Raw genomic sequence first — 10,806 nt, 5'->3', positions numbered from 1 at the left:
GTACTGATGACTGATGAAGACACACACCTGTACTGATGACTGATGGAGATACACACCTGTACTGCTGACTGATGGAGATACACACCTGTACTGAAATCCATGGCACATGACAAACGAAGCCCTTTGACTTACATTCCTTTTTCCGTTTTTCCAGGGACCCATGGTCTGGAAGTGGGCACAGCTATGGCTCCCTATGTGGGAGAACCTGACCAGTTTAATACACTGTTATGAAGATTTTGAGACTGACATTTCAATCCAAGTTTGTCCTTCTTGTTTAGAGCTGATATCAATCTAGTCAGAATTGTTTCTCCAAACTGTGGTTGTTCATAACCACCTTGTGTTCCCTACTGGCTGACACCTGTAGCCCTGAGTGGGTCGATGACTCACTGACTGCTGATGACTACAAATATTTTGTGCGCGCTCCCCACGCTCCCATGCACTGCGCGCGCTCTCCCACGTGCACACTCATAGAGCACATCAAAGCTTTTTTACGTCAGGGCAGACAGGAAGAAGAAAGCACATCTGATGGATGGATAGTTGGGATCTCTGTCCTACAGAAATAGGTGAGTGATTAAATATGCCAGTGAGATGCGAGCGCGCGCCCAGGTTGTTAATTTAATCCTGCAGTTTTTTTTTTTATCCTCTGCAACATCTCTGCCTTAAACGCTGTCTGTGAATTGTTTCAAGGCCACAAGAAGAGCTGATCTCATGGCGGACATCAGCCTGTCTCGGTGTGCCATCGCCCATCTGATCCACTGTGAGTGAAAATAATCCGACCAGAGATGACCGAGCAGCACCGCACATCGCTGCTCGCCCTGTCGGTACTCCTGCTCTGGTGCACATCAGTACACCAGACAGGCAGCAGCTCATCATCTTCGTCCCCATCCAGGAAAACTGTCAACCAGCATCAACTCGCTGCATCAGCGAAGATTCAGGAGAACGCAGGTCACGTGATTAATTCTTCTCTCACGTCAGAGAGATCTGGACCGGGTCCAGATGAAGGGGTGTCACCGGTGTGTGCCTACAGGGTGATTGAGGGGGGGATTTGGGGACAGCTTTGTTTTCGACAGACGCTGTTTGGGTACAAGTGTCTCAAGGAGGACTGCAGGTCACAAGTGTCTTTGGGGAGTCTGGTGGCGAACATCCTCATCAACGGCAGCGTACTGTTACAGTGGAGCCACGGGGGGGACAAGAACCGGGACAAAAAGAATCTTAACGGGACAAACGCGACACGACTGCACGCTGTTTTCGGTGAACGGCGCCACCGGCGTGCAGGCTATGAGCTGAGTTGCTGGTGGAACGGGAGCTACACCCAGTTCGAGTGCGCGAGTGTCCATCTTGGATCTGGCTGCAGGGACTTCCTCCTGTCCGACCTGCACGAGAACATCCCATACCGAATCTGTCTGCGCTCCTCACCGGCCCGGTCCGACCCGGATCAGGGAGAGCCGCGAGACTGCGTGGAGTTCACGCTGCCGCCGTCCGGGATGCAGGACATTGTGATCGCCATGACAACGGTGGGAGGGGCTATATGCGTGATGCTGGTTATCATTTGTTTGCTGGTGGCATACATCACAGAAAATCTCATGAGTCCCACCGCGCAGCACGCGTACTCTTACCGTAGTCACACACGTCACTAATGCCAGAGAAGATCACGTAAACACGTGTCATTGTCAGCAGGATAGTATCCTGACGCACAATCTGTTCTGAAAAGAACAAGCCCCGCCCACCTCTGGCAGGGTGCACGAAACCAAAACAACTGTTATGATCTCTGGTCTTAGCAGGCCCATTAAACAGCAATACACTGACGGCCCCATGACATGGTTTTGGGTCTTGTGACAGAAATGGTTTTGTTGATGTCTCTGAGAGAATTCTTGTTGACATCCACAGGAACAACGTTCTGAATGAAACTTTTCACCCAATCATCAATGTCTGGTATTGCTTTTAGATCTGCATGTATTTGTATTTGTAAAGGGCAATACTAGTGTACAATCCTAATACTGTGCCAAGCATCATGAGCTAGATTTCTTTTGTCTTATTGACTAAAAATAAAAGAGGTCCCTTTTAATATTTTACAGCTGTTCTTATTGTTCTCTTTGTGAGAGAGTGATTCAGCTTTAGTTACATCCAGAGTGAGGTTTCTCACCAAGACCCAACGAAGAGGACGAAGGATGAGCACAAGATGCTGTGACATTTATGTTTGTGAGCATCAGATAACTAATGCTATTTAAACGTGCAGCTGCTAGAAGGAAACTTTGTAAATCAAAAGAAGTTAACGTCGTCGTCGTCCGCTAATCCGGGTCCGGGTCACGGGGGCAGCATCCCAGCAAGGGAACTCCAGACCGTCCTCTCCCAGCCCATCTCCACCAGCTCCTCCGGCAGGACCCCAAGGCGTTCCCGGACCAGATTGGAGATGTAACCTCTCCAACGTGTCCTGGGTCGACCCGGGTGCCTCCTGCCGGCAGGACATGCCCGAAACACCTCCCCAGGGAGGCGTCCAGGAGGCATCCTGACCAGATGCCCAAACCACCTCAACTGGCTCCTTTCGATCCGGAGGAGTGGCGGTTCTACTCTGAGTCCCTCCCGAATGTCTGAGCTCCTCACCCTATCTCTAAGGCTGAGCCCGGCCACCCGGTAAATCAAGAGCTTGGCTTTCTGGCTCAGCTCCCTCTTCACCACGACAGATCGACTCACCGTCCGCATCACTGCAGACGCCAAACCAATCCGCCTGTCGATCTCCCGGTCCCTCCTACCCTCACTCGTGAACAAGACTCTGAGATACTTAAACTCCTCCACTTGAGGTAGGATCTCTCTCCCTCTCTCAGCCACCCTTTTCCGGTCGAGAACCATGGTCTCAGATTTGGAGGTGCTGATCCTCATCCCAGCCGCTTCACACTCGGCCGCGAACCTACCCAGCAAGAGCTGAAGGTCAGAGCTGGATGAAGCTAGGAGGACCACATCATCTGCGATAAGCAGAGACGAGATTCTCCTGCCACCAAACTCGAAACACTCCACACCACGGCTGCGCCTAGAAATTCTGTCCATAAAGGTAATGAACAGAACCGGTGACAAAGGGCAGCACTGGCGGAGTCCAACCCTCACCGGCAACAGGTCCGACTCACTACCGGCTATGCGGACCAAACTCACGCTCCTCTGGTAAAGGGACTGAATGGCCCTTAACAGAAAGCCACCCATGCCATACTCCTGGAGCGTCCCCCACAGGGTGCCCCTGGGGACACGGTCATAAGCCTTCTCCAAATCCACAAAACAGATGTGGATTGGTTGGGCAAACTCCCATGCCCCCTCCATCACCCTTGCAAGGGTATAGAGCTGGTCCACAGTTCCACGGCCAGGACGAAAACCACATTGCTCCTCCTCAATCTGAGATTCAACTATCGATCGGACCCTCCTCTCCAGTACCTTGGAGTAGACCTTTCCAGGGAGGCTGAGGAGTGTGATCCCCCTATAGTTGGAACACACCCTCAGGTCACCCTTCTTAAAGATGGGGACCACCACCCCGGTCTGCCACTCGACAGGAACTGCCCCCGATAACCCCGCAATGTTGCAGAGACGTGTCAACCATGACAGCCCTACAACATCCATAGCTTTGAGATACCCAGGACGAATCTCATCCTCCCCCGGGGCTCCGCCGCGGTGTAGTTGTTTGACAAACTCAGCAACTTCTGCCCCCGAGATTGGACAGTTCATCCCCAGGTCTCCCGTCTCTGGTTCCTCCTCGGAATGCGCGTAGGTGGGAGGAGCTCCTCAAAGTATTCCTTCCACCGTCCGACTATAGCCCCAGTTGACATCAGCAGCTCTCCATCCCCACTGTAAACAGTGTGAGCGAGTTGCTGCCTCCCTCTCCTGAGGCGCCGAACAGTTCGCCAGAACCTTTTTGGAGCCGATTGATAGTCTTTCTCCATGGCCTCACCAAACTCTTCCCACGCACGAGATTTTGCCTTGGCAACTGCCACTACTGCTGAAGAAGTTAACATCCAGACAAAAATGTATTGAATGAATTTTATTCTTTTGAAATCCAATTTGTTTAAATAAAGAGGGTTAAACCTAAAATGAAGCCTATTTCTGCAGCCAGCCACTATGGGTCAGAGAGAGCCATGCAGGCAATAATGGTTTCATAGCATTTCTTGTCAGTTGTACCTAATCCATGTTATAAACATCAAACAAGGACCTATCACAGGGCCTGCAACTGCTGCTCTGAATCATGTGGTTCAAAACTTTGACTAAGTGACTTGAATCTGAGTGATGTTTACATTCAAACTGACAATAAAGGAAATTGTTGGCAATTATCCCAATAAAATGCTTTTTTTGCAACATTCATGAGCAGCAGCATGACACTGACAGCACTAGTGAATTGCTCTTGGCAATGCAGTTTTATTTTTAAATCAGAAATCAATTTTTTTTCACTGAAGTTCAGTAACGTCACGATAGCAAGTAGTTTTCTGACCCACAGGACTTATATTACAGTATATAGCACCAAATCATCTAAATTATACATTGCAATACAGTTCAGTTCATTAAGGCAATCAGTTGCATTGAGTCACTGACTCGTGTCAGTGTCTTTACAGAAATCCTCATACTAAGCAAACATGCAGCAACAGTGGAGAGAAAACTCCCTTTTAACAGGAAGAAACCAGAGGATCCTGGCTCAGTATAAGCAGCCATCCGCCAAGACTCACTGGGGATCGAGAAGACAGAGCAGACACACACACACACACACACACACACACACACACACACACGCACGCACACACACACACACACACACACACACACACACACACACACACACACGTAGGGAAATGTGTGCGTTGCCACAGTGAACTATGTGACGTTACCTGTAATGAAGTGACCACAAATGTAAAAAAATAAGAGAAGACACTATATACAACAGTAGTTCTTATGCAGACACATTATAGTGTCTGCATAAGAACTACTGTTGTATATAGTGTCTTACTATAACACTATTCACACACACACACACACACACACACACACACACACACACACACACACACACACACACACACACACACACACACACACACACACGCTCGCACACATATATGTGTGTGTGTGTGTGTGTGTGTGTGTGTGTGTGTGTGTGTGTGTGTGTGTGTGTGTGTGTGTGTGTGTGTGTGTGTGTGTGTGTGTGTGTGTGTGTGTTGTCTAATAGAAGCGCTGGGTGGTTCTTAAATAAAACAAATTTTACTCCACATTATCATTATTATTACTTTGTGAAAAGTTAATCCAAGTATTAAAAAACGTTTAAATATCATTTTCTAGTACTTCAAGTAGATTTCTAACATGCAAACCTCTGTTGCATACCTTCTGCAATAAACTGAAATGGAAGAAGCACTGCGACTGCTTTAAAGACATGAAATGTTTACCCTTAGCCTTTACTTTTTGTTTCTCTTTTATAAAATATTTGATCCTCATTTCATCCACTTAGGTCTGATAAAGGTGTGTAATTTGATTTGACTGAAAGTGACATGTTTGTGTATTGTTGATCAGGGCTTTATTAAATTATTACAAATTTTTTAAATCCAGTACTTCCTGTTTTACTGACTGCCCACACGAAAGCTCCGCCTACTGATGACATCATCCTAGAAAGCCCCCTTCCCGAACCGCTGTTCCGCCATTTTAACTTCCTGCCTGAGAAGAAGACGAACGTACTTCAGTGTTACATCTCTAGACGCAATTTAGGTTACCTTAGACAGGTGTTTATCTTGTATTTTACCCGCAGAAAGGCAACTAATAAATCCGTGTTAGTTTCTGAAGTGTTTGTGACCGTTTCAGCCGGAGAGTCGCAATGCCGAGCCACCCGCTGCGTGTAGCGGTTGTGTGCTCGAGCAACCAGAACCGCAGTATGGAAGCGCACAATATCCTCAGGTAAAGACGAGCCACCGGGGAGATGACAGCAGCAAAGCCACCACGAAGAGAACGACATGTATTTTCCTCTGCCGGTCACAAGCTGTACCGGCGGCACCATGACAGGCCTAACGCAGTTTAACAATGGACACACACTTCTCCGAGTGCCCCACCGGGGATGTAGCTCACCCCAAAACACTGCTTTGACTGGGTTTGAGGGCTTGTCTAAATTAGTCAACTACACAGGTTTTAGTGTCCGTTACAGTTTCAGAGATTTCTTTTAAAAAATCGCTTTAGTTTTTTACCTACATGTGGACAACAGCGCCCCCTGGAGGGGAACATTCCGGAAGAAGACTACAGTTGTGCAACACAAGTTGATGTTCAGTCACGTGATTCGATGCTTTAAGATTGAGAAGGATTTTTTTAAATGAAGGGCGTTTTCTTGTTCAGATTAATTCAGCTCCGAAGTTCTCATGGAACATTTTTAGCTGAGTTAATAAATCATTTAGTTACTCTAAACAGCACAGATGGAAGAAACTGACCCAAAATTTACAGAAATCCTGACTTTGCAGCTTAAAGATTTACATCCTGCTGTCTTATGTTACTTTCTCACACCCTTAACTCTTGTCCTTCTCTTTCTGCAGCAAGCGTGGATTTGACGTGCGATCGTTTGGGACGGGGTCTCACGTGAAGCTACCCGGTCCCTCCCCGGATAAACCCAATGTGTACGACTTCAAAACTACTTATGAACAGATGTACAACGACTTGGTCCGCAAGGACAAGGAACTGTATCCCCTTGACACTCACCCTTTTCCCCCCTCACACATAACTAAACATGACTTGTGTAACATGTGATGTAGGTGGTGGTCTTGGGACAGCACATGCGATGGGAGGTCACCGGTGGGTAAATGACATGCTGGAACTAAGAACAGTTGGTTGCATGGTTATTAAATGAGGTAGGGTCTGGCTCCAATACAGTAATGAGCTGTTAGACTAGCATCTACGGTGAGAGGATCGCACTGAAATCCGCTGGTGTGAATCCACTTTGTTCACATGTATCTGGCTGTGTTTTTATCCCTGTTCTTTGCTCTTTTCTGTCATCTGCACTAGTCAGCATCAGCTGGAGTCTATCCAGTAAAATCTGGAGGAGGGGTCAGGAAAACAGGGGGGGGGATGAGCTTTAAAATGACCTACATGGGGAAATTATCCTGCCACAAGCCAAAAATAATAACAGGAGCAACAGATGAGTCAAGTGTTCTATAATATTTAAGCCTTTTAAATTGGGGTTGAACACAAACTGGTCTGAATATGTGTTAAAGTCTCAAGAGTAATCTGAGTAGAATAAAGACTTGAGTGTTTATCACTACTAGTTATTTATATTAGTACCTTTCATAGTTCAACTGGGGTCTCCACTAACAAGATGTAAAATACATTTTTCTAGTTAATTTTGTTTTAAAAACTTATTTTATTAGACTCAATATTTATGTGCAGAGGCCTTTTGTGAGCTTAAGAGACCTGAAGGCGTCACATATGTGCTTAATCTACTTGCATCTTCAGTGGTGAGGGTGTGCTTTCAGGTAGCTTGTGGTAAGTTTGGCTCAAATCTTTTTTTTTTTCCTACATTCTTTGTAAATCCCAACATGTCCCAATAGAAAATACGGTTTTGCCCCTTTTGTGGTGGATAAGACCGCTGGCATTGAAAACAAAGTGAAATTAGAATAAAAAATGTTATAACTGATAGTATCAGTGTGGCCTTTGAACATTTGGGTATTAAAAATGCCTCAGCAGTTCGCTTGCTGTCTTCCAGAAATGATCTAGTTATTTAATTGACTTCTTACTGGTGTCACCACTAGAGGGTGCTACAGTGCGAGTCCCTCACACACCATTTAAAACACTGAGTAGGCTGAGAAAGCACCTGTTTACTGTCATCTTATATTTAATAGTGTGACAGTTTGCCTGTATTGCTGCAGTTCCTGCTGCTGTGTTCCTTGACCTTTACTCATCAGCTACACACAGAATGGCATCCTGCACATGCTGGACCGCAACAAACGCATCAAAACCAAACCAGAGCGCTTTCAGCTATGCAAAGACAAGTTTGACCTGGTCGTCACCTGTGAAGAGAGGGTCTATGACCAGGTGTTGGAGGGTGAGGATTTTCATGGGAAAAGCCTGATTTTGTCTTTTGCTGCTCTCAGAAGTTGTTTTTTTATTACAGAAAATTACATGTTAATGTTTTTCTTTTTTTCGTTCTAGATTTGAACTCAAGGGAGCAGGAGACGTTGCAGCCCGTGCATGTAATCAATGTAGACATCCAGGACAACCATGAAGAAGCCACGTTAGGTGCATTTCTCATCTGTGAGCTGTGTCAGTGTGTAAGTTATTTTAGATTTTTTTTTTATGAAGTGACCGTTAAGTGTGTGTTATGTACAAGTTGTGTTGATGACGCGTCTGTCATCATCCCTGCAGATCCAGCACACCGACGATATGGAAAATGAAATCGATGAGCTCGTACAGGAGTTTGAGGAGAAGAGCAACCGGCCCTTTCTTCACACTGTTTGCTTCTACTGATACACTTTAGAAATTTGCAATAAAACACACACTTGGATCCCAGTCAAACAGAATATGTACAGACAGTTACATGTATGACAGTGTAAAGGCACTGTGCATCTGCACACACACACACACACACACACACACAGCTCTGCTTCAGGATCTGTTAGACTTATAAAGGTTGGTAATTTCCTCTGTGCAGAGGATGGACTTGCTGCTCTCCTTATGCCTTCATTCCTCCAGACTGAGCTTTGGTAAAGGTTCTGCCCCTGATCTCGGTCAAATCAAATCACTGAACCATGTCCCCTCAGGAGAGCCATAACACACACACACACACACAGTTTTAGCAGGTTCTCTGCAAGTCCTCTTCATTCTAAGTGGCATAATTGTGCTGATTGCGGATGGCTTTTCATCTTAATCAGTACTGTAAATTTTTCAAGATGAGAGGTTTTTAAGTTGGGCCATACTAGATGTGTTTACATGCAGGAGACATGGTAACTGAATTGTATTTTTGTTCACGTTGTGTTATAGATGCGTTATGATTAAGTTAAGGTGGGCTGATGAACAACCAAACCAAGACCTTCTCTAGTATGGACCCGTTATAATATGCTGATTTCATATTTAAGCTCTCAAATGCATTGTTTTTTTCCCCCCTCCAGAGCATAGCTTGTTTTTCCTTTTGTAAATGTAAAGAATTTAAGCTTTGTAATTATTTTCAAATGGCAAGTTCAGCTCTGAGTGCCTGATTTTTCTGTATGTATATATGAGTCAACTAAAGAAAGTGACATCTAGACGTTTCGGCGACTCCTGGTTTTGTATTCTCTTATTCAGTCTGAACTTTTGAAAAATATGCGTATTTAGAATCTGGGGCAACTTATTAGCTGTGAATAACTTTAGTTAATCTACAAACTGTTAGGAAGGCACGTGTTTGTGTTAGTTTTGGATGTAGTTTAGAGAATGTGGAATACACTAATGTGGAATAAGTGGATCTAGGTTTAAAAAAAGGCAATTTCTTAAACTGAAATAAGATTTTAAACACTGACCTAAATCCTTTGAGAAAATGGTTGAAAAGTGTTGCAAAAAATCTCTTGAAACTGGAGCACTCGGGCCTTAAAGGGGTACGTCTCTAAAGACAAATAAAGTTTTAACATTTGAATTGTAGTTCTGTGTTTTCAATGAGGGTTTTCATCACTAAACAAATAAAAATATCTAGAAGCAGACAAGTGAAAACCAGCAAACCACTTAGTTTGTATAAAATATAAAACTTGCATTAAGCCTCTTAGAAATGAAGATTTTCAAATACTGTAAATTTAATACGCAGCGAATTTCCCTCCGCGGTAAATAGATCGGACCGGAAGTGACGTCACTGCGGAACTATTTTCTGTGAAAAAGTAACTGATATATTTAATACGAGGTTCACGTCCTCGCCCCCATGTGGGAACAGCAAACCCCTAGAGGTCATTAGTAAATACCAGTAACCTTTTGTTGTGTCAAACTGGGATTTTTCCATCAGACATGAACGCGTTCCTCATCTGACCCTTCCGCTGGTGAGAGGAGGGGAGAGGATCACATCTGTCGATGCAGATGTGTAAGATAAAGTATGCAGCTTGTTCCAGCGAAGAAAGTTTAGTGTTTTCTACGAACTGCTTAAACTGACAGTTTCATTGGAAAGACTTTAAAGTTTTCATTAAGGGATGCAAAACGGCCCCTTGTGCGAGTATTTTAAACGATTTTATTTTGTAACTGTATGAAAATGGTAAATGCGTGTAAAGCTGCAGGATTAACTTAATGGTCGATGACGACAGTTATCAGTTTAATCAATGTTTTATTTTTACTTTAGTTTACAATTTCCTTCTGAAGTTCACCAGTTTAGTTATTTATATTCATATCAGTACCTTTTTAATACACTGATTGATTATTGCATTGTCGGCTATGATGAATTCCGTCAGATTATCTTTTCTCAACTATTTTCTAATTTCTCCTGTTTCCCATGTCATAACAACACCCACCGAGCGAAAACGCACACATTTTCAAACGTTTTGCTGTTGATTCCTGGATCAGTGTCAATAAGTCCATCCCTGTGTGTGTTCAAGTTTCAACTTTGTGTTAAATCAAGTACAGAGTAGACAGAATGCTATGAAATGCCTCTTGCCCTGGCGCTCACTCATTAAAACAAAAATACATTTGGAAAACGATGACATCAGCAGATGATGATGTGCTCTCCTAAGGGGAGGTGGGAGATTCGTGACACCTGATGCTTTCCTCCTGCAGCGGTGGGTGTAGGCGTCCTGCAGCTGGGGTAGTGGTGTACAGATACCTCGGGACAGCTTTAACGGTCCTTGTGATCATGTGCTGTGATGTTCCTACACC

At 44.8% G+C, this 10,806-nt stretch overlaps 2 protein-coding genes across 2 annotated transcripts; both read left to right on the top strand.

Moving 5' to 3' along the window:
- Window positions 1-429: 429 nt before the first annotated feature.
- Window positions 430-1,827, top strand: fndc10 (fibronectin type III domain containing 10). Its single transcript, XM_015959883.3, has 2 exons — window positions 430-563; window positions 688-1,827. The coding sequence occupies exon 2, from the start codon at window positions 783-785 to the stop codon at window positions 1,635-1,637; it is 855 nt and encodes a 284-aa protein (XP_015815369.1). The 5' UTR covers window positions 430-563; window positions 688-782; the 3' UTR covers window positions 1,638-1,827.
- A 3,845-nt stretch (window positions 1,828-5,672) lies between these two features.
- Window positions 5,673-8,496, top strand: ssu72 (SSU72 homolog, RNA polymerase II CTD phosphatase). The gene is made up of 5 exons (XM_015959887.3): window positions 5,673-5,907; window positions 6,531-6,674; window positions 7,893-8,032; window positions 8,140-8,258; window positions 8,353-8,496. The coding sequence occupies exons 1-5, from the start codon at window positions 5,828-5,830 to the stop codon at window positions 8,452-8,454; spliced, it is 585 nt and encodes a 194-aa protein (XP_015815373.1). The 5' UTR covers window positions 5,673-5,827; the 3' UTR covers window positions 8,455-8,496.
- The last annotated feature ends 2,310 nt before the right edge of the window (window positions 8,497-10,806 follow it).

This window comes from Nothobranchius furzeri, chromosome 3, assembly GCF_043380555.1.
Source record: "Nothobranchius furzeri strain GRZ-AD chromosome 3, NfurGRZ-RIMD1, whole genome shotgun sequence".
In the NCBI taxonomy this organism is placed as follows: Eukaryota; Metazoa; Chordata; class Actinopteri; order Cyprinodontiformes; family Nothobranchiidae; genus Nothobranchius; species Nothobranchius furzeri.
Note: the sequence above shows the minus strand (reverse complement) of the source record. Positions and strands in the feature narration are given on the sequence as shown.